This window comes from Esox lucius, chromosome 20 (genome assembly GCF_011004845.1).
Source record: "Esox lucius isolate fEsoLuc1 chromosome 20, fEsoLuc1.pri, whole genome shotgun sequence".
Classification (NCBI taxonomy): Eukaryota; Metazoa; Chordata; class Actinopteri; order Esociformes; family Esocidae; genus Esox; species Esox lucius.
The window spans coordinates 43,399,695-43,423,635 of record NC_047588.1 but is presented as its reverse complement, the minus strand read 5'-3'; the positions used below and the strand labels follow the sequence as shown (position 1 = coordinate 43,423,635).

The following is a 23,941-nucleotide window of genomic DNA, read 5'->3' as shown; positions in this document are numbered from 1 at the left end:
AACACTCTGCCACTAGGCTACTATCCACTGACTAAACATTCTGCTACTAGGCATCTGTCCACTGACTAAACACTCTGCTACTAGGCATCTGTCCACTGACTAAACACTCTGCTACTAGGCATCTGTCCACTGACTAAACACTCTGCTACTAGGCATCTATCCACTGACTAAACACTCTGCTACTAGGCATCTGTCCACTGACTAAACACTCTGCCACTAGGCTACTATCCACTGACTAAACATTCTGCTACTAGGCATCTGTCCACTGACTAAACACTCTGCTACTAGGCATCTGTCCACTGACTAAACACTCTGCCACTAGGCTACTATCCAGTAAACCCCAAAGACTGCTTTGAAAGGAATCCACAGGCCTGTTTGTCTGTCTGTCTTAATCTTTCTGTGACTTTCGTTGTTGTCACTGGGCCCTGATTATGTAATGATTGTACTGTGTCACTTCCTCAAAAACTCCCTTTGCCTAAAAACTCTCTGAAGAGGCCAAAAGAGTAACTGCTTTGTCTACTTTTTTCTGTTTTCAATCAGTATGTGGTATATCTAACTAGTTTATTCCAGAATGACTGATATTTCATTCCTTGGACAGTAACTATATCTCCCTAGCAGTGCTCTACCTCAGGAATATGGGGTCATTTGGGAAGCGTCATTGCTGTTGAAGAGCAGTGTTTCTCCACGTGGAGTTAAGCATCATGTTTCCTTGTGAGCGAGGAAGACAAACACACATTATCCCACACTGATTGGCTCCCCTGAGAGTTCTAGAATGGCCAGGAGACAATAAAAACAACTACACAAGACCCACCTGTCACCTAATTATCGCATATCGTCTAACCTAACTGGCAAAACCTGCTTCAGTTCTTTCTGTGGGAAGTGAACCTCTTGGATCAAACAGACCACTGGGTTTTTGGAGTCTGTGGGACTAAAGAACATGTCCGTTTAAAGGGACATTGAGGAGGAGTACCAGAAAAGAGAATTCCTCCTGAGAGTCTGACAGGGAGGTTGTTGGGTCGCGGCCATGCTGCCTCTGATCTAGCAGCATTTCCTGGTCCACACCACAACCAATCATGTATGAGTTCTGGGCTTGTCTATACCATAGCTAATCATGTGTGAGTGCTGGGCTTGTCTATACCATAGCCAATCATGTGTGAGTTCTGGGCTTGTCTATACCACAGCCAATCATGTGTGAGTTCTGGACTTGTCTATACCACAGCCAATCATGTGTGAGTTCTGGACTTGTCTATACCACAGCCAATCATGTGTGAGTTCTGGACTTGTCTATACCACAGTGACCTGAGACAGCCACAACAGGCATCACATTAATAAGACTCAACATGCCGTCCTCCTCACTGTGTTTGTCCCCTACAGCTCCTCTCCAGTTCCTATCTGTATATCTATATCATTCTGTTTATTTTCTCTCCCTCCCTCCCTCAGAAAAACCTAGACCACCTCCCACAACCGGCCTTACCTCCTCCGGGATCCGCCGTGCCTCCTCTTTGGACCTTCTCCTGACTGCTCCATACTTAGCCGGCCACTGGCCACGGGAATGCCAGCACGGCCCATTTCAACCCTGCATGAGGGACAAATCTACCCAGGTAGGCCCTAGTTACAGATCCTCCCGGGTAGGCCCTGGTTACAGATCCTCCCGGGTAGGCCCTGGTTACAGATCCACCCGGGTAGGCCCTGGTTACAGATCCACCCGGGTAGGCCCTGGTTACAGATCCACCCGGGTAGGCCCTGGTTACAGATCCACCCGGGTAGGCCCTGGTTACAGATCCACCCGGGTAGGCCCTGGTTACAGATCCTCCCGGGTAGGCCCTGGTTACAGATCCTCCCGGGTAGGCCCTGGTTACATATCCCCAGGTTAATTTGTTCTGGGATGTATGCTGCATCGGAGAGTTGGCAAAAAGTTATTCACAGACAAAGAAATTTAGGACAATTTGCATAATATTTCAGGAATAATTCTGTCCTGCCCTCTTCCAAAAATATAAATCCCAACACTGCCCTCAGCTTGCCTGTTCTGTCCTGCCTTACACCCACACAACACATCTCGCTATGAGCACCAGAAGTGAACATGTCTGGACCTTGGTGTTCTTTCAGGCCTCTTACAGTGGAAGTCATGAAAAGTTGACGTGCTCATGCATGTCTGGCTGTTTAAGAAACACAACCTGCTTCTGTTCATCTGTTTCTGAAGGCTGGTAGTCATGGGCCCTGGGGAGTGATATGGGGAATAACTGGGGTGTGATATGGGGAATAACTGGGGTGTGATATGGGGAATAACTGGGGTGTGATATGGGGAATAACTGGGGTGTGAAATGGGGAATAACTGGGGTGTGAAATGGGGAATAACTGTGGTGTGAAATGGGGAATAACTGTGGTGTGATATGGGGAATAACTGCGGTGTGATATGGGGAATAATTGCGGTGTGATATGGGGAATAATTGCGGTGTGATATGGGGAATGGGGGGCGTTTGGGACAATACAACACATGGTAGTTAGAGCCAGCATGTCTTTCCTCTGGAGACATGAATGATGTTTTCTCTCATGTTATTGCACCATAACACAGTCATTGGTGTAATTGTATAAACATGCTTGTAATGGCAAAAAAAAATTGGCCTTATTTAAATGTTTACACGTTTTTTGTGTGTGGGTATTTCAAGTGATAATGTGTGGGAATAGATGAGACAGGGAACAGATGAGAGAAAGCAGTACTCCAGATTGACACGCTAAACCCCATGGGCTCTGGTGAAAAGTGCGCTCTGCAAAGAATGGGGTGCTATTTGGGATGCTCTCATGGAAAACAGATTCAGATGGGGAAAGTGTGTGTGTGTGTGTGTGTGACACTGGTGCTGAGAGGAAACTGGCTCATATTGCTGGAGAAGTCTGTCGTTTGCCAGACTGCCCACTAGCAAAGCTGCATTCCTTCCTGCTTTCTTTTCTCTGCCCTGTTTCCACCTCATTCCCTCTCTTCTTAACCCAGGAGAGGCTTGTCTGCCATCTGTCCGGCTCATGTCCTGGCCCCTTTCTAAAGCTGAAGTAGTTCAGACCCATAGTTTTTTAGTATAATATAGTATGTTAGATGGTGATCGGATTCATACCCAGGTCTTTGATGGTGGTAGTATTTAAACTCTGGTTTTGGCTGAAGGGTAGCATTAGAGGTCTCAAGGGCCTGCTGGCTGGCTGGCTGACTGGCTGGCTGGCTGACTGGCTGGCTGGCTGACTGGCTGGCCGGCTGTTGTCTTTTTTCTTCCATGTTACATTTCCTGTGTAGATGCCTAAAGTGTCTCCACCCAAACTGAGCCATAATGCTTCACACACACACACACACACACACACACACACTCTCACAAACAAAGCATCCAGCCAGCCTCTCTTTGACACAATGAGAGCCCAGGCTGGACCTCAGAGGAACAGAATGTGGAATTTGGATGACATTTACAGAGTTCCGTCTCCCTCGGTAACACCTTGCCAAAATGACCAGATCCTGGAGTGATCTCGGTTACCATGGAGCCATAGCACACACCTAGTGACCAAACAATAACATCAGGACACAGTATCAGAGCCCTAGCACCCTATTTCCTATATAGTACACTACCTTAGACCTGAACCCTAGCACCATATTCCTTATATAGTACACTACCTTAGACCAGAGCCCTAGCACCTCTTCCATATATAGTACACTACCTTAGACCTGAACCCTAGCACCATATTCCTTATATAGTACACTACCTTAGACCAGAGCCCTAGCACCCTATTCCATATATAGTACACTACCTTAGACCTGAGCCCTAGCACCATATTCCTTATATAGTACACTACCTTAGACCAGAGCCCTAGCACCCTATTCCATATATAGTACACTACCTTAGACCTGAGCCCTAGCACCATATTCCTTATATAGTACACTACCTTAGACCAGAGCCCTAGCACCCTATTCCATATATAGTACACTGCTTTAGACCATAGAGTATTTGGCCTTCTGGGACCTAGCATGGCCTTCTGGGACCTAGCATGGCCTTCTGGGACCTAGCATGGCCTTCTGGGACCTAGCATGGCCTTCTGGGACCTAGCATGGCCTTCTGCGAGCCAGCCAATAAATCCATCTAATACATCCTGCAGGAGTGCTAAGACCCCGGAAACCTTGTTCAAGTGTGTTGGTCAGTGTGTCCAGCGCTTGCATTGCCTTTTCATACCTGGGCGTTTGAAGCTAAAGTCCTCTCTGTTCTAACGGGTTACTGAACAAGCAGTGAAGTGGCTGTTAGACATGGAGACGGTCCACTGGACGGCCTGGTGGAGGCTCAGAGCTGCACGTGTCCTATCCCCTGCAGCCGTCCCAGTGGCCAGATGTCCCCTCCTCCCTGTCTCTCTCCTCACCCTCCTCTCACCCCCCCCCCCAAAGCTGTAGAACAGAGCTGTGTCTGTCCTCTCTGGTTCAACTGCTCAGCTGGAAATCTTAAACTCCTGAGAAGGAGGAAGTGATCTCTGGCAGTGACCCAGTCAGGACCAGACCTAGCAGGGTTCAAACACTACTCAGAAATCTTCCAGACACTTTCTGCGTTTGTTTCAGCTTGGTGGGCGTGGTTTACGGACGTGGTTTACTGGTGGGCGTGGTTTATGAACATGGGACTGAGGTATCCGACTCGTCAAGTTAGATAAGCTCAATCCTGCTGCTGCCAAGTGTTTACAGTTATTTGGGATATCATTTGTTCTGTGAACCCAGTTCTGCCACCAGTCCTTCCTGGGCCCCTCGGGCACACAACACTTCCAGTCATGAAGCCCTGGACGCAGCTCTGCTCCACCAAGCCGGCCCCTGAAACAGCCTGCCCTGAAGGGGACACCGAGCAGTCCAGTGGGCCAAACAACTCACAGTTGATGATTTATCACTGGTCAGTCCCCGAGTATCAGCTGGCCCTGTGGCTCATTCCTGTCCAGGGAGGAGACCGGATTCTGTGGCGTTATACACTGGGAAAGTATCAGAGATGGAGCTTGGGACATGAGTGGCTGTAACTTCAGCTCCAACCTTGCCTGCTTGTAGCATGGCTCTCCCTGAGGTACTGACTGTTGCCTCCATTTACTTCTTAGCCATTTAGCTCCTGTCCAGGGAAGCTTACAGTTAGTGAATTCATATTAAAATAGACCGTTAGGGGTGGTTATTGCGGAGTTGGACCCCGTTAGGGGTGGTTATTGCGGAGTTGGACCCCGTTAGGGGTGGTTATTGCGGAGTTGGACCCCGTTAGGGGTGGTTATTGCGGAGTTGGACCCCGTTAGGGGTGGTTATTGCGGAGTTGGACCCCGTTAGGGGTGGTTATTGGACCCCGTTAGGGGTGGTTATGGGTCTGTAGTGGGGTTTGTTGTGTGGTAAGCCTTGTTCAGGGTGGTGGGGCCATTGTGAAAGGTTTGAGGTTTGTGTGAAGGACTGGACTGAAGTCAACTGAGCTCAGATATGGCCTCAATTTCAGATTAACTAACCTTGTCTGAACCAGGTGAACTAGCCCTGTCCGAACCAGGTGAACTAGCCCTGTCCGAACCAGGTGAACTAGCCCCGTCCGAACCAGGTGAACTAGCCCCGTCCGAACCAGGTGAACTAGCCCCGTCCGAACCAGGTGAACTAGCCCCGTCCGAACCAGGTGAACTAGCCCCGTCCGAACCAGGTGAACTAGCCCCGTCCGAACCAGTGGCGAAGCTCCAATTGCTGGATGGGTGACTGGCACCCCTGGCAGTCAATAGGAGGGGCCCACTAGAACGTTTTTCATATCGTTAACAGAAATTCTAATAAGCACAATTAAAATACAATTAGATTTTTTTGTACATGATTTGCTTTATTTAATTTTAAAAATAGATGTTGTCATTGATATTCAATCATTTTAAGATGAATTCTGCATAGATCATTTAGTATTTCGATATGGAGTTAATATAAAAATATTATGAAAAAGTATTTGAAATTAGTGACAGTCCAGTGTTATTGTGCATGAAAGCAAGATTCAACAAAATGTACCTAGTTTTAAAATGTAGGGGAGGGGTACATTTACATAATGACATGACCAGATTGACGGTGGTCTGGTCACTGCTCATGACTGGTGAATTTACATAATGACATGACCAGATTGATGGTGGTCTGGTCACTGCTCATGACTGGTGAATTTACATAATGACATGACCAGATTGACGGTGGTCTGGTCACTGCTCATGACTGGTGAATTTACATAATGACATGACCAGATTGATGGTGGTCTGGTCACTGCTCATGACTGTTTCACCTGTGTTTTAGTGAGGGTTTCTAGTTGCTATTGGGAATCAAAATGTATTCACAATATTTAAATGAATTTTTTTCAAGGCAATTAATGTAGACTGATGTAGACTGATGTAGACTGATGTAGACTGATGTAGACTGATGGGCTCAATGACTGCAGCATTGCAGGAGAAGGGGAGACAGGTGTTAAACAGGACTGAGGCCTTGTAACTGCAGGGGTGAATTTCTGGAAATCTTTGTAAAAAAAAAAATGCTGTAATTTGTAAGTGGTATTAACAAGCCATATTCTGTCCAGGTTTGACATGACAAGTGAGTGATAGTAACAGGTTGGGGTGTGTGGCTTTGCCTCGCACCAATTGGAGTAAAAAGTTTCAGTAGAGAAGGAAGGAGCATACTGGAGAGAATGATTGTGAAAGAACGTAAAGATTGTGATCCAAAATGTTACCCGATTTGTCTCACAACGGCCTTGCCTCATCTGAAAAACTCCCCAGCAGGCCTGGGAGACATCTCGACCCAAACAGGGCGGAGCCAATTTGCAACAACCTATGAAAACCCCAGTGCCGCCCTGGTATGATGTGACCAAGGTACAAACGTCCTGCTACAGCTTTAATGTCCACTGACCCATCCAGAGGTCCTTTTTTAAAGAGATTAAATGGATATAGGATGTTGCCTAAATGGTTGGAAAACGCAGTAACTTGGTTGGAAGTGCAACTTCGGACAATATTATAACTGACTTTTATTGTGCCACAAACTGTATGCTACTGGATTAGGAGGAGAATGTTCTCCCATGATTCTCTGCACATGGATGCATGTACATAAGATGGATGAAATGCCTGGAAAAAATGACCAGTTAATTCCATGTTTATTATGCTTAAGCCTCTTCAATGTAAAAGGAAATGGTTGGATTTGTCCACTCCAGACTGTTTCTACTTTTCTTCTGTGTGGGAAGGGGGTTGGGGGGCTTGCTGAATGTTTTTCTCTCTGCTGGTCTAATCTGTGTCCCGGTAACCAGCCACAAGCTTTTGGGCCAGAGTGGGTCCATGTCCCTGTGTTGTCTCTGTTTCTTAATTCAGTTTCCAGTCTTCAGCCACTCCTACAGCCCAGGTGACAAGCCCTGACTTCCACCTCTCCTCACTGCAGGGTGAGACTCTACAGCTACACAATAGTTGGGTTTCCTGGACTTCGTCCTGCTGGTCCCTGATCCTTTAAGAGCAGGACTGATGAACAGGGTGTCATGTTTAACTAATTACTGTTGAGAGGGCCTGAACATTTACCCAGTCATTTCCTATTGGTTCCAGACTTCAGGCGTGTCCTAGCAACTGGTCTCCTGCTCCCTCGTTAGTCCACTACTTTGGACTGGAGTCATATGGGCCCAATTCAGAAGTTGTGTAAGGAAAAGTGTGCAGTTTGGGACATAGATTTGGCCTACTTGGTGTTGCATCATGTTGGTTTGTCCTTCCTGTCCTGGTGAATAGTCCCGGTTGTTTGTTATTGCATTCAGGCTGATGAAACAAACCAGTAAGGGCATGTTAACATAGACTGCTTGTTAGAACCGAATGGGCTGTGGTGTGAAACTATGTTTGTTTGTGTGTGTGTTAGCAGGATTCTGTGTGCAGCCAGACTGTGAAATGCAGAAGGCGGAGCAAGGATGTTCCAATTGACGAAGGGAGGCTTGGTTTGGTTTGGTTGGGCCCCATTATTAAGGTTTTTATGGGTGAAAGAATATTTTCAAAACTGTTTGGAAAACCAACACTTTTTCTGCTGAATGTCACCAGAGTATAATATGAGGAAGACAAGTTCAAATCCTGGGTCTGACCGAGTAAATCTGTAAAGTGATGAGTTGGCATATCAAATAGAGGATGTTTTGTCTTTGACCTATTCTTTCAAACACCTAAAATTAAAGATCCTTCTGTTCTTTAGTGCAGCTTTGTTGCAAAATCATGACCACAGTTACATTACTCATCACTCGTGAGCATAAGTCACATGACCACAGTTTACATGTCACCATTGTCGGTGCCAGCAACCGCATTCACCTGGTTTTCATAGAAAAATTAATCAACTTCTGCTTTTGGGGGTTACCAAGGTGACATTCCTCCATCTTAACTGTATTGGTTGGATTGTGTGGAGGCTTGTTTTTCTCTTATCAGGATAAGAACTAACAAGGAGGCCGTTTTTTATGCATGTTACTTTAGGAGGGAGTAGTAATAATACATTTGCTTCTCCATTTTCAGTATTTAGAGGAAGGGTGTCTTTTTTAGAGATGACCACTACCCTGGATTCAACTATTAGAAGGCTTGTTCATTATGTCCACTGTCCTGGATTCAACTGTTAGAAGGCTTGTTCATAATGACCACTACCCTGGATTCAACTGTTAGAAGGCTTGTTCATTATGTCCACTACCCTGGATTCAACTGTTAGAAGGCTTGTTTATACTGTCCACTGTCCTGGGTTTAGCTGTTAGAGAGACTAGGCGATAGTATCCACTGCCTTGTCACTGTACACAAAATATCACTTGTTTTGCTGCAGAGTTTGAGACCCTTTGAGGTCTTCTTGGGGGGTCTGAACTTCTAAATTCGGTAAGACCAGCATTTGACTAAAATGCACCGCTAGTTTACAAAAGCGCATAAATGCTGAAGGTGGAAGAGTAACGTCAGAACCTCAGAGGTGGTCTTCAGAGGAGTGACGGCCAGATCTCCTCTGGATTTGCATTTTGGAGGGGAGTCCAGTGTGTAGCTCAGCCTTTTGGGTCAGTGACCTTTGACCTTCCCGTTGGGAAGAATGCCACTCCATCCAGTGGAATTAATATTCACATCCGGCCATTGTAAACCAGGGTTTCAGAGTGTTCAGTGTGGTTTAGTGATTGGGAACATGCATCAGATGTGATGAGTCCTCAGTAACCAGGGTTTCAGAGTGTTCAGTGTGGTTTAGTGATTGGGAACATGGATCAGATGTGATGAGTCCTCAGTAACTACTGCTTCTCTCTCCAGACCCCTGGGACCTGGGCAGAGGAGGGTGTGGAGAACACCAGGGGCCCTCACCAGCGCTCTGCATCTTGGGGGAGCACTGACCAGCTTAAAGAGGTGTGTGTTTGTGTGTAGGTGTGTTTGTGTGTGTGTGTTTGTGTGTGGGTGTGTTTGTGTTTGTGTGTGGGTGTTTGTGTTTGTGTGTGGGTGATTGTGGGTGATTGTGGGTGATTGTGGGTGTTTGTGGGTGTTTGTGGGTGTTTGTGGGTGTTTGTGGGTGTTTGTGGGTGTTTGTGGGTTTGTGGGTGTGTTTGTGGGTGGGTGTTTGTGGGTGGGTGTGTGTGGGTGTGTGTGGGTGTGTGTGGGTGTGTGTGGGTGTGTGTGGGGGTGTTTTGTGTGTGGGTGTTTGTGGGTGTTTGTGTGTGTTTGTGGGTGTGTGTGGGTGTGTTTGTGTGTGTTTGTGTGTGTTTGTGTGTGGGTGTTTGTGGGTGTGTGGGTGTGTGGGTGTGTGTTTGTGGGTGTGTTTGTGGGTGTGGGTGTTTGTGGGTGTGTGTGGGTGTGTGTGGGTGTGTGTGGTTGTGTGTGGTTGTGTGTGGTTGTGTGTGGGTGGGTGTGGGTGGGTGATTGTGGGTGATTGTGGGTGATTGTGGGTGATTGTGGGTGATTGTGGGTGTGTGCGCGCGCACCCCGATCAGCCGTAATATTATGACAGATAAAGTGAATATTATCGAGCATCTGTGGGGTGTGCTGGAGAAACTGGTCCAATCCATGGAGGCCCCACCTCGCAACTTACATGACTTTAAGGATCTGATGCTAACGTCTTGGTGCCAGATACCACAGCACAACTTCAGAGGTCTAGTGGAGTCCATGCCTCAACATGTCAGGGCTGTTTTGGTGGCATAAGGGGGACATACACAACATTAGGCTGGTGGTCATAATCCTATGGCTGGTTGGTGTGTGTGTGTGTGTGTGTGTCTGACCAGTGTGAAGAGGTCATACACAACCCTTTTTGGACTTTATTCCTTTCCTGCAACTCTCCTTTGTTCCATTCAGCCTGGAGGTGATGTCGAGGGGGAGGGGGAGGGCATCCCTCAGATGGGCCTGGCCGGGCCTCCTCTCACCCCCCTGGAAGCAATTGTGAAGTTTGGGCAGCCCTGTGGGGGGTAGAAGAGGGGATGTATGGGGTTTTCTTCGTTCCAGACCTCATGTCATTATTATAATATTCTGGGGCTTCTATGAACTATGAGCATCCTGGCGTCAACTCACATCAAACCCTCCTTCCTCGACCCCATCCCTTTAGATGATCTAACCCCACCCCCTTACCTGCTCTAACCCCACCCTCTTTTCTGCCCTAACTTCACGCCTTTCCCCAACCTAATTCCGCTCTTCAAACACCCTAACCCCACTCCCTTATCCATCTCTTCTGTCTGTGTGCAAGCCAGTAGACCCTAATTGCTCCCAGGCTGTTACTGAAAAATGAAATCATCCTTCATATATCCTAGTAAAAAATATCCTGTTTGACAGACTGATAAATCACATCGACAATCTCTTTTCTCACGGAGTGTCATTTCTCCAGAGATGGCTGATGTGAGACCCAGTAATCCGGTCTATAGCAGCAGAGAATGAATCATTCAGGAAACAGAAGAATCCCACAAACACTTTTAGAAATCACCCTCTGTGTGTCTGCTTTGTGCAACCACCGTGGCCAACCGAAAAGAGGAAATTCAAATCAGAACCACAAATCTCCACATTATTTTTGTCAACCAGTTTTAAAGTCAGTTTGAAATCAGTTTATTTAAATTGACTTAACCATACAGTATCATAATCCTAATAGTTTTATCATGTTTATTATTAAACATGGAAATGATAAATAGAAGATGGGAGTGGCTGTGGGAGCCTGATGATGCTACCATGTCATCTGGTACAACTGATTTATGGATGAAGTGTTTGGAACAGCAGGACATCAACACAATGTCCACCTCCTCCTGCAGTCCACCACCTCCTGCAGCTCCCAGTCCATCTCCTCCTGCTCCCTGTCCATATCATCCTCCTCCTGCTCCCTACACATCTCCTCCTGTAGCTCCCAGTCCATCTCCTCCTGCTCCCTACACATCTCTTCCTGCTGCTCCCAGCCCATCTCCTCCTGCTCCCTGTCCATATCATCCTCCTCCTGCTCCCTACACATCTCCTCCTGCTGCTCCCAGCCCATCTCCTCCTGCTCCCAGTCCATATCCTCCTCCTGCTGCTCCCAGCCCATCTCCTCTTCCCATGAGATGGCTTTGGTTGGCTCGGGTGTGCCATACAACTTGGGTGGGAGTGAGAGCAGTGTTGGGTTAAATCACAGAGAAATACTGAGACCCTGAGAACGTGTCTGTGGGTTCTCTAATAACAGACTGTAGTCACTCACCCCCAGAGCCCTGCACCATCCATCCACTGATTCAGGGGGCTGGTCACTCACCCCCAGGGGCCTGTACCATCCATCCACTGATTCAGGGGGCTGGTCACTCACCCCCAGAGCCCTGCACCATCCATCCACTGATTCAGGGGGCTGGTCACTCACCCCCAGAGCCCTGCACCATCCATCCACTGATTCAGGGGGCTGGTCACTCACCCCCAGAGCCCTGCACCATCCATCCACTGATTCAGGGGGCTGGTCACTCACCCCCAGAGCCCTGCACCATCCATCCACTGATTCAGGGGGCTGGTCACTCACCCCCAGAGCCCTGTACCATCCATCCACTGATTCAGGGGGCTGGTCACTCACCCCCAGGGGCCTGTACCATCCATCCACTGATTCAGGGGGCTGGTCGCTCACCCCCAGGGGCCTGTATTATCTATCCACTGATTCAGGGGGCTGGTCGCTCACCCCCAGGGGCCTGTACCATCCATCCACTGATTCAGGGGGCTGGTCGCTCACCCCCAGGGGCCTGTACCATCCATCCACTGATTCAGGGGGCTGGTCACTCACCCCCAGAGCCCTGCACCATCCATCCACTGATTCAGGGGGCTGGTCACTCACCCCCAGGGGCCTGTACCATCCATCCACTGATTCAGGGGGCTGGTCACTCACCCCCAGAGCCCTGCACCATCCATCCACTGATTCAGGGGGCTGGTCACTCACCCCCAGAGCCCTGCACCATCCATCCACTGATTCAGGGGGCTGGTCACTCACCCCCAGAGCCCTGCACCATCCATCCACTGATTCAGGGGGCTGGTCACTCACCCCCAGAGCCCTGCACCATCCATCCACTGATTCAGGGGGCTGGTCACTCACCCCCAGAGCCCTGTACCATCCATCCACTGATTCAGGGGGCTGGTCACTCACCCCCAGGGGCCTGTACCATCCATCCACTGATTCAGGGGGCTGGTCGCTCACCCCCAGGGGCCTGTATTATCTATCCACTGATTCAGGGGGCTGGTCGCTCACCCCCAGGGGCCTGTACCATCCATCCACTGATTCAGGGGGCTGGTCACTCACCCCCAGAGCCCTGCACCATCCATCCACTGATTCAGGGGGCTGGTCACTCACCCCCAGGGGCCTGTACCATCCATCCACTGATTCAGGGGGCTGGTCACTCACCCCCAGGGGCCTGTACCATCCATCCACTGATTCAGGGGGCTGGTCACTCACCCCCAGAGCCCTGTACCATCTATCCACTGATTCAGGGGGCTGGTCACTCACCCCCAGGGGCCTGTACCATCCATCCACTGATTCAGGGGGCTGGTCACTCACCCCCAGGGGCCTGTACCATCCATCCACTGATTCAGGGGGCTGGTCACTCACCCCCAGGGGCCTGTACCATCCATCCACTGATTCAGGGGGCTGGTCACTCACCCCCAGAGCCCTGTACCATCCATCCACTGATTCAGGGGGCTGGTCACTCACCCCCAGGGGCCTGTACCATCCATCCACTGATTCAGGGGCTCTCACCCCCTGACACTGACTGGGAGCATCATTACTGTACATCCACTAGGCTGAAGGTCAGACGGCCATAGAATGACATACTCATACATGCTGTCTAATACTGTGGCCTTTCATTTTAACTGGGATTGTTTTAGTTTAGGATCATTTTAAATGAGCTGGAGGTTTCACAAGAACGTCTGCTTGAGCTGAATTATTGTAATATTTTATTTATTTGAAGTACTGCTATATTATGTTATATATTGAACTTCAGTTGTTTTTGTCATGTAATTATTTTGTTTTTATGTAAATTTATATACAAATATACACTCACCTAAAGGATTATTAGGAACACCTGTTCAATTTCTCATTAATGCAATTATCTAATCAACCAATCACATGGCAGTTGCTTCAATGCATTTAGGGGTGTGGTCCTGGTCAAGACAATCTCCTGAACTCCAAACTGAATGTCAGAATGGGAAAGAAAGGTGATTTAAGCAATTTTGAGCGTGGCATGGTTGTTGGTGCCAGACGGGCCGCTCTGAGTATTTTCACGCACAACCATTTCTAGGGTTTACAAAGAATGGTGTGAAAAGGGAAAAACATCCAGTATGCGGCAGTCCTGTGGTAATGGTCCTGGTAATGAGAGGGCCTAGAACCAAGTCCTGTGGGTCAACGGTAATGAGAGGGCCTAGAACCAAGCCCTGCGTGACACTGGTAATGAGAGGGCCTAGAACCAAGCCCTGCGTGACACTGGTAATGAGAGGGCCTAGAACCAAGCCCTGCGGGACACTGGTAATGAGGGGGCCTAGAACCAAGCCCTGTGGAACAGATACAAATCCAGGCGCTTACTGCTGTAGGTCGCTCTAAATAAAGGCTTTTTTTCTCATCAGTGTTTACTGGTCTTATTGTGTTGGTAACCATTATACCCAGCTTAGAGCTGTGTCCCGGCAATGCATAAGAACAGCTCTAACCGTGGTGTATTTGGAATATACCACCCCACCTAGTGCATTATTTATAAATCTAGCATGTAACACTATCAGGGACCGTAACAAAGATGGCAAAGCCAGCAGAACAGCGGTAAACTACCTGGTAGAGGACATGTTTTGTCCCCACTTACGGCGAGGAACAATCACATTAAAGAGTTGAGGATAACAGAACTTGGTTCTATCTTGGGTCCCCCAGTCTCCAAAGGCACCACCTCCACGCTTTTAGCCTGCTGGAAAGGGTTGCATAACTGTGGCATTTGGTGTTCTATACCACAGATATCAGCCAATGAGGATTTGAAGGACCCAGTTCATGATTAGGTTTTTTGCTGTTTGTGAGTTCTTTGCATTTCTTTGTGGTGTTTGAGGATGAATTGATTTCACATGAGTGTTACCTCAACTTTTATAACCCAGTGAAACATGAGGCTGCGGAGGTCCATCATATAGCTACTTAACACTAAGATGGACTATTTATGTTCAGTGTTTGTTGTTTTAAAATGCACTGTCACTGTCTAGTTTATTGCCAGCGGTCACATTTCTGTGGCCTGAAATGTTCAGAATGTTTTTAATCAAACATTTCATTAATGTGATCTTGAATGCCAGAATATCCTCCTGACTGTGCTCTGTATCTAGATTGCCAAGCTGAGGCAGCAGCTCCAGCGCAGTAAGCACAGCAGCCGTCACCACAGAGACAAGGAGCGTAAATCACCCTTTAATGGAAACCACGTAACCATCCACCAATCACAGGTGAGAGATCACACCTATCCAACCACTCACAGACGAGCCACCACACTGCAGTCCACCAATCCCAGCAAACACCTGATCCTGCCCTAGCAGGACGAGGAAGTGAATGTTGTGTTAGCTGTTACCACAACAACCCCAGAATGCCTCTGTTGTTGTTGGCGATGTCAGAGGTTCTGCCAACCTGTTAAACACCACTTGGAATTACAACCTGCCCTTCTCTCTATTCTAGGCCTGAGTTTCCCAAACCTCTCCTCAATCCCCAGGATGTTGATGTTTTTTTTTAACCCTTAACTAGTAAGCCTGATTATATTAATATAATAATCAAGAAATAAATAAGCAAGGTGTCAACACTGTAGACTGTTCTCTGGTGTCCTGTAGCCGGCAGGGTGTCAACACTGTAGCCTGTTCTCTGGTGTCCTGTAGCCGGCAGGGTGTCAACACTGTAGCCTGTTCTCTGGTGTCCTGTAGCCGGCAGGGTGTCAACGTAAGACTGTTCTCTGGTTTCCTGTAGCCGGCAGGGTGTCAACGTAAGACTGTTCTCTGGTGTCCTGTAGCCGGCAGGGTGTCAACGTAAGACTGTTCTCTGGTGTCCTGTAGCCGGCAGGGTGTCAACGTAAGACTGTTCTCTGGTGTCCTGTAGCCGGCAGGGTGTCAACACTGTAGACTGTTCTCTGGTGTCCTGTAGCCGGCAGGGTGTCAACGTAAGACTGTTCTCTGGTGTCCTGTAGCCGGCAGGGTGTCAACGTAAGACTGTTCTCTGGTGTCCTGTAGCCGGCAGGGTGTCAACACTGTAGACTGTTCTCTGGTGTCCTGTAGCCGGCAGGGTGTCAACGTAAGACTGTTCTCTGGTGTCCTGTAGCCGGCAGCATTTCTATATATAAATATATATCTTTATTTTTATTGAACCTTTATTTATACATGGAAATTACAACAATAAAAGATGGATGAATGGTTTTGTCAGACATCTGAACTGTTAAGGCTACAAGGCGTTCCATGAATATGGGGCAGTTTTGTCTTATTCACTGTGGGCTCTGCAACGTGACAACATTAGAGATGGTCTTCAGTGTATCTACATCACTTTATGCTACAGTTAAGATCTCAATTGCTGCTGATGAACATGTTACCATTTGATTTAGACATTTGGTATTCACTGATCAAGCCTTGGGCTTTCACGGGATTCATGGCCGTCATACAGGCTTCATGTCCCCAGATGCATACCAACAGGCAGAGAGACTGGAGAGAGGTGTGTGTGTGTGTGTGCGTGCGTGCGTGCGAGAGAGATGGGGCTTAATCACAGCCAGGTGCAGCTATAAAGCCTGAAAGGCTTCTCTTCATGAGGGGTGAATTAGTGAATAAATTACTGAGGGTGGACACACACGCACTCTGTCACACACACACACACACACACACACAAACTCTGGGCCTCTCTCACACACACACAGACACACAGGGTCTCCCCCTCTTTTTTCCTCCTGTATTGTTTGTCTCAATTAGTGCAGCATGTCCTCCCTCTGTCACTACTGTACGCTGCCAGGAGAACAATGACCAGTCACACTCTGCCTGCCTGCCAGGTCAGCCTGCGTACGTACGTGCGTGAGCCACACTGAAGGACCATCTGTTGATGTCCCGGCCTCAGCCTTGTGCTACTGAATAACAGCCTCCCAGTATCCCCACACAGGCCTCCCAGTATCCCCACACAGGCCTCCCAGTATCCCCACACAGGCCTCCCAGTATCCCCACACAGGCCTCCCAGTATCCCCACACAGGCCTCCCAGTATCCCCACACAGGCCTCCCAGTATCCCCACACAGGCCTCCCAGTATCCCCACACAGGCCTCCCAGTATCCCCACACAGGCCTCCCAGTATCCCCACACAGGCCTCCCAGTATCCCCACACAGGCCTCCCAGTATCCCCACACAGGCCTCCCAGTATCCCCACACAGGCCTCCCAGTATCCCCACACAGGCCTCCCAGTATCCCCACACAGGCCTCCCAGTATCCCCACACAGATCTCCCAGTATCCCCACACAGGCCTCCCAGTATCCCCACACAGGCCTCCCAGTATCCCCACACAGGCCTCCCAGTATCCCCACACAGGCCTCCCAGTATCCCCACACAGGCCTCCCAGTATCCCCACACAGGCCTCCCAGTATCCCCACACAGGCCTCCCAGTATCCCCACACAGGCCTCCCAGTATCCCCACACAGGCCTCCCAGTATCCCCACACAGGCCTCCCAGTATCCCCACACAGGCCTCCCAGTATCCCCACACAGGCCTCCCAGTATCCCCACACAGGCCTCCCTTGTTTTAGGAATTACAGCTCTTTAATATGTAGCACCCTCTTTTTCAAAGGACCAAAAGTATGGAAGCATCTTGAAATCAGCTTATTAGCAGAGTCCAATATTCTGCAGTTAATTTGACAAAAGTCTGTATAGTCAACTTCTTTTGGGTGTCAGTCTTTTCTAAAGTATCCGTCCTCTAAATGAAAAGTATTAACTTAAGTTTGACATGAGCTTGGACAGACATGAGCTTGGACCACTGACATGTAATAAGAACCAGCACCACAGACATGAGCTTGGACCACTGACATGTAATAAGAACCAGCACCACAGACATGAGCTTGGACCACTGGATCACCTGAAGTAACTAAACGTGTTTTTAATTTAAGAAGAAATAGGGAGTTACTTAAGAAACGTGGGAGGGTGAGAACCCAGCAGCAGGATCGGTATCTGCTCCTTTGTGCGAGGAGGAACAGGAGGAGCACTGCCAGAGCCCTACAAAATGACCTCCAGCTGTCTAGTGGTGTGCATGTTCCAAACTCTCAGAAACAGAATCTGTGAGGGTGGCATGAGGGCCAGACGTCCTCTAGTGGGACCTGTGCTCACAGCCCAGCACCGTGCAGCTCGATTGGCATTCACTAGAGAACACCAGAACTGTCAGGTCTGCCATTGGAGCCCCGTTCTCTTCAGAGATGAGAGCAGGTTCACACTGAGCATGTGTGACAGATATGAAAAAGTCTGGAGATGCCATGGTGAACGTTAAGCTGCTTGCAACATCGTCCAGCATGACCGGTTTGGCGTGGGTCAGAGATGGTCTGGGGAGGCGTATCCTTGGCGGGTCCCACAGACCTTCACGTTCTAGCCAACGGTATCGTCTGCTGTTAGGTACCGGGATGAAGTCTGACCGTTGTTACGTGATTTTGTTCTCAACTAATTACACAATGTCCAGTAAAGATTTTGATGTCTGGGTCTTGATGAACACAATGTTAATGTGTGATTTGAGCCGTGTATTTGGGCACAACTGCAACAACGTGGCTTGATGGCTGACTGGCTGGCTTTCTGGGGAATCTCACACTCTCTCGCCTTCCCTCTCTCCCTCTCTCTCTCTTTCCCTCTCTCTCTCTTTCCCTCTCTCTCTCTTTCCCCTACTCTCTTTCCCGCTCTCTCTCTTTCCCCTACTCTCCCTCTCTCTCTCTTTCCCCTACTCTCTCTCCCTCTCTCTCTCTTTCCCCTACTCTCACGCTCTCTCTCTTTCCCCCCTCTCTCTCACGCTTTCTTTATTCTGCACACACCAGTCTTGCTCTGTCAGTGAGGTGAGCCAGGGTGGAGGAGGTTAGTCACTTCTGCACATCTTAAGTGTCTGTCCTGTCTGTGCTGCTCTATCCACCACAGTGGGAGAGCTCAGCCAACAGTGAGCAGTCAGGCCACCAATCAGCTAGCAGCAAGATAACTTCCATCAGTTCTGTTTGTGTTCTTTCTTCCCACCACCCCCACATCATCTGTGGACTCCTGCAGCTTGGAGTCATGTGAAAGTTATGGCCCTGTCATGTCAATGTTGGTGTAGCTTTTTGTGTATGTTTGTGTAGCTTTGTGAACAGTAATTTGCTGTAAATTGCTGACTTTACTCCCTGGTCTTGAAACAGAGAAATAGTACTGACTGCTAATGGACAAAAGGACAGTAGAGACCATAAGATGGGGCTACTACCGACACAGAATGCCCAGTGCCATAAAAAAACACTATTTTATATTATTCACTCTAATGACACTAGTGATACTGTTGTGAATCGGCTGTTCAGCATATTCTGTGTTTCTGTTGGACATCATGACCGGTGTCTGTGAAATATTAATATAAAAAAAGGGTTCAAGAGAACAACACATTTAAGAGTTTGTGTGTCTGTTGTTGCTCAGTTTCATGGTGAGTGTTAAAGCCTCTGCGACTACTGATGCTGTAGCCTAGACAACAGACCAACAGAAGGCCTCACATCCTCCATGTCCCCAGGCTCCAGTACCCAGGACCGTCCTGATCCCCATCTCCAAATCCTCTGTGTCGCGCTTCCGGAACAGTGTGGAAGGGTTGAATCAGGAGATCGAGAGGATCATTGTTCGAGACGTGGGAGAGAAGGACGAGCTACCCCCCCACGATGTGCCCGATGGGCGACGTGCCCCTCCGCCACACCCTCAACGTCCCTCCTCTCCCCCAAACCTATCACAGCACTGCAGTAGCTCTGCCTCACGCAGCATCAACACACAGACCCCCAGTGGAGGGGTTAGTAACCGCAGCAGCAGTAGTTCCGAGTCCGTCTCCCCCACCTTCTTGACTGTGCCGACTGAGATGGACTCCCTGGGGGGGAGAGGGGGGGATGTTGGGGGAGACTGGCACTGTAACGAGGAGTTGCTGACAGACTGTGGAGAGAAAGGTAGGAGTCACACCCACACAACCAATCAATTAACTTATTAATCAACCAATAGAAAGGTAGGGGTCACACCCACACAACCAATCAACTAACTTATTAATCAACCAATAGAAAGGTAGGGGTCACACACAACCAATCAATTAAATTATTAATCAACCAATAGAAAGGTAGGGGTCACACCCACACAACCAATCAACTAACTTATTAATCAACCAATAGAAAGGTAGTGGTCACACCCACACAACCAATCAACTAACTTATTAATCAACCAATAGAAACGTAGGGGTCACACACAACCAATCTCTCAATTAACATTTTAATCAACCAATAGAAAGGTTGGAGCCACACACAAGCAACCAATCTATCAATTAACATATTAATCAACCAATAGAAAAGTAGGAGCCACACACTGTCACCACCAAAACAACCAACTAATCGATGAACCAATGCTATGCCCGCCCAGTCAGTCTTACTGGGGTCAACAGTGTGTGATTCCTGACAATATTTAATTAGTTGTTCTTTTCCCAGACCTCGGCTCCAGCTCCCCGCTTCCCAAATACGCCTCCTCGCCGCTCCCAAAATACGCCTCCTCACCCAAACCCAATAACAGCTACATGTTCAAACGAGAGCCTCCTGAGGGCTGTGAGAGAGTCAAGGTCTTCACTGAAGAGACACAGTCAGTACTCCTCCTCCTGATATCCCTATTTAGTGTTCTCCTTTCTGATGTCCTCCTCCCCTTGTCCTCCCTTGATCTGTATGTTTTGGTTGGGCGTCCGTAGCATCTGTTCTGTGGTGTGTCACCCCTTGTGATGTGATAGTAGTTCTGTCACTGACCTGACCCTGTAGCGGAGTCACAACCAGCTATTATTTGTAGGCAGTTCCGTATTCCTTGTCTACTCTCAATCATTGTTAAATCTCTTCTGTCATCTTTCTCTTGTATCTGTTTCATTCTCTGTCTCCCCTTTCCTGATGTTCTCCTCCCCTGATGTTCTCCTAAGGTCCAAGCCTCCTCAGCTGGTCCCTCAGTTCCTTAGAGGTCCAGACAGGAACAAAGTCAACTTCATACCCAACAGTGGTTCTGCCTTCTGCCTCGTCAGCATCCTCAAGCCCCTCCTCCCTACACCTACCCAGGAGGTCAGCTTGAAGAGTCCTGGGGCCGGGCCCAACCTGACACTGGAGCCTGAGGAGCAGAAAGTCTCCATAGGGACCAGCCCGTCCACCTTCTCTCAACACCTGGAGGATTCAAACAGCTAGGAAACCCCACCCGCGGACCAGAACCAGGCCATAGTAATCCCCCACCCACGGACCAGAACCAGGCCATAGTAATCCCCCACCCACAGACCAGAACCAGGCCATAGTAATCCCCCACCCACGGACCAGAACCAGGCCATAGTAATCCCCCACCCACGGACCAGAACCAGGCCATAGTAATCCCCCACCCACGGACCAGAACCAGGCCATAGTAATCCCCCACCCACGGACCTGAACCAGGCCATAGTAATCCCCCACCCACGGACCTGAACCAGGCCATAGTACTCCCCCACCCGCGGACCAGAACCAGGCCATAGTAATCCCCCACCCGCGGACCAGAACCAGGCCATAGTAATCCCCCACCCGCGGACCAGAACCAGGCCATAGTACTCCCCCACCCGCGGACCAGAACCAGGCCATAGTACTCCCCCACCCGCAGACCAGAACCAGGCCATAGTAATCCCCCACCCACGGACCAGAACAAGGCCATAGTACTCCCCCACCCACGGACCAGAACCAGGCCATAGTAATCCCCCACCCGCGGACCAGAACCAGGCCATAGTAATCCCCCACCCACGGACCAGAACCAGGCCATAGTAATCCCCCACCCGCGGACCAGAACCAGGCCATAGTAATCCCCCACCCGCGGACCAGAACCAGGCCATAGTACTCCCCCACCCGCGGACCAGAACCAGGCCATAGTACTCCCCCACCCACGGACCTGAACCAGGCCATAGTAATCCCCCACCCGCGGACCAGAACCAGGCCATCATCAGACAGTATCACCAGACCCCATCAGTCAACAACACCAGAAGCCCATTACAACCAAACCACCAGCATCCATTTTGCTGGTCAAACTGACTTTTTGCAATCCTAAAGCAGAAGAAATGTCTTCAGAAATGTTCATCTGGGGTTAAAAGGATTTGCTAAGTAGCTTTGCTGTAGAGCTAGATACCAATAACAGGTTATATAGGGTACCAAAGACCAATAACAGGTTATATAGGGAACCAAAGACCCTTCTCTTCCCAGATATTTTTGTGGACGGTGTAAGATTTATCAAATACAACCCTGTGACCTCTGACCCTATGTCTCTGGGGCAGGAGCGGGCCAACTCCTGTCCTTCCTTTGTTTTAGGAATCAGACAAAATGGCCACCACAAAGCAAGTGGTTTGAAGGAAACTGAATACAGAGATAAGGAATAGCTGAAGCCTAAACATTATTCACTTTTAGTCCAATTAATTTGGCTTTTCATTAAGGGGCTATTCCATTTTGGCAACAAAGCCCTTTAGCGCATAACTTGTAGATACAATTTTATGGTCTCTGTGTACAATATGAAATAAGCTACAGGCAGTTTTGCTAGTCAGGTCCAAGCAGTGTTAGCATAATGACTGGATGTTTGCAGGAACAGCTAGCATGTTTTATTGTTCCCAAGCATTTCCCATAGAATGCCAGTCATTGCATTAACACTAGTTATAAAACCACCAATCCCAGACTGTACATTTCTTCTACCTGCATGGAGAAAAATATTTATCCACAAATTCTTCTGACCAGTAGTGAGGCCATGATACAGGCCCTGACACATTTCTGAAACAAATTAACTTGAAATGTTAGTTTCAATGTTTGCTGACTGAAAATGAGTTTTCTGGAATTTCTGGGATTTAGTTATATCACTGTCATGTTGTAAATCACATGTATTCTCTATAAGCTATAGTCTGCAGGCAGTTTTGTCAGGGACCGGAAAATAGGAAATAACTAATTGTCAAGTTTCAGTTTGTGTTTATAAAAGGCAAACCTTTTCCCAGATACGTCTAAAAATATACTCTGTAGGGTCTAGCTACATTCCTAAATAGGACTTGTATAAAATGTTAAGCTGGACTTTTTCATTGTTTACTGTTGGCCTGTGACAAACTGTCCTTCATTGACAGCAGATTTTTTATCATTGGTTCAGTAGATATAATGGCCCAGGGGGGTGTGTGGGGGTATGTTGGTCATATGTCATTGTGATTGAACTTTTTCACTTAAATATGTTGGGGGTATTTTTGCTGGACAATCCTGTCCCAGACTACTTCTCCCAACGTGACTCCTGCTTTTGATTCTGGTGAAATGAGTAAAAAATTCAGAACTTTTTCTTTAAAAAGCGCCTTGCCTTGTTTTTTGTCTCTGTATTTTGTTAAGGGGAGGCTTATATCACAGATATATTTTTAAGTACTGCTTACAATAAACAATGATATAACTGTTTCGTCAGTCTTCAGCCAGACCAAGAGACCTGGTGACGATCATGATGCTCACAGGTTGATGAAGGTCTCAGTTGTCCTCCGTGGGTTACACCCAGATGAAGGGGAGGTCTTATGGGGTTGTTCCAGAACGTTGAAAGAGTTTTAGAAACTTCCTGGCAAACCTTCCAAAGCCTTGTGAGAAATAAGGGGGAAACGTAAAGTGCCTGTTTTCAGTCAACAGTTTACTTAACCTGTCTGTCTTCATGCACAGAGAAAATAATAAAGTTTGTTTAAATGTTGATGAGGAAAGAAATCAGAGACAATCCTTTATTTGTTGTCCTGTCCATCAATGAGTGTTATAATGCTGGTGACTTTGCAGGTTTGTTGAACAATTACAAAAAGACTGATTTTAATTGTTGAAAGACCAAATACTGGGTGAGGGAAACGGACATTCTGTGTGGAATAACGATAGCCAGGCCATTAGGAGAACTGCAGAGGAGTGGACCGGGAAGAAAACCACTACAGTTCACAGGAAAATATGCTGTTGTTGCCCAAGTGACCTCACCTGGCCACCTAAACACCTTGCTCTGGAAAAACACTGCACCAGAATCAGAATTGCCATCATTCACAAAGTGCATTTACACCCACTGTACTCAGAATTGCCTTTATCCGCTAAGTAAAGTTACACAGAACACACATACAAAAAAAATGACAGTAAATTATACCCAAGGGATGTTGAGGATACAGTGAGTGAAAATATATATTTTATCCCCTGCTAGTTTTGTACGTTTGCCCACTGAAAAAGAAATGATCAGTCTATAATTTTAATGGTAGGTTTATTTGAACAGTGAGAGGCAGAAAAACACATGTCAAAAATGTTATAAATGTATTTGCATTTTAATGAGTGAAATAAGTATTTGATCCCCTCTCAG

General features: G+C 48.1%; 1 protein-coding gene across 5 annotated transcripts in view; it reads left to right on the top strand.

Annotated features, from left to right (window-relative positions):
• fam117bb (family with sequence similarity 117 member Bb) overlaps positions 1–23,308 on the top strand; it is a 29,052-nt gene extending 5,744 nt beyond the window's left edge. For all 5 annotated transcript variants that reach the window (XM_020041388.3, XM_013131476.4, XM_020041387.3 and 2 more), the window contains 6 exons: positions 1,441–1,601; positions 9,244–9,336; positions 14,740–14,853; positions 19,128–19,545; positions 20,071–20,218; positions 20,541–23,308. In XM_020041388.3, the coding sequence (XP_019896947.2) occupies positions 1,441–1,601; positions 9,244–9,336; positions 14,740–14,853; positions 19,128–19,545; positions 20,071–20,218; positions 20,541–20,796 (1,190 nt within the window). In that variant the 3' untranslated portion in view covers positions 20,797–23,308. The remainder of the gene's footprint in view (positions 1–1,440; positions 1,602–9,243; positions 9,337–14,739; positions 14,854–19,127; positions 19,546–20,070; positions 20,219–20,540) is intronic.
• The last annotated feature ends 633 nt before the right edge of the window (positions 23,309–23,941 follow it).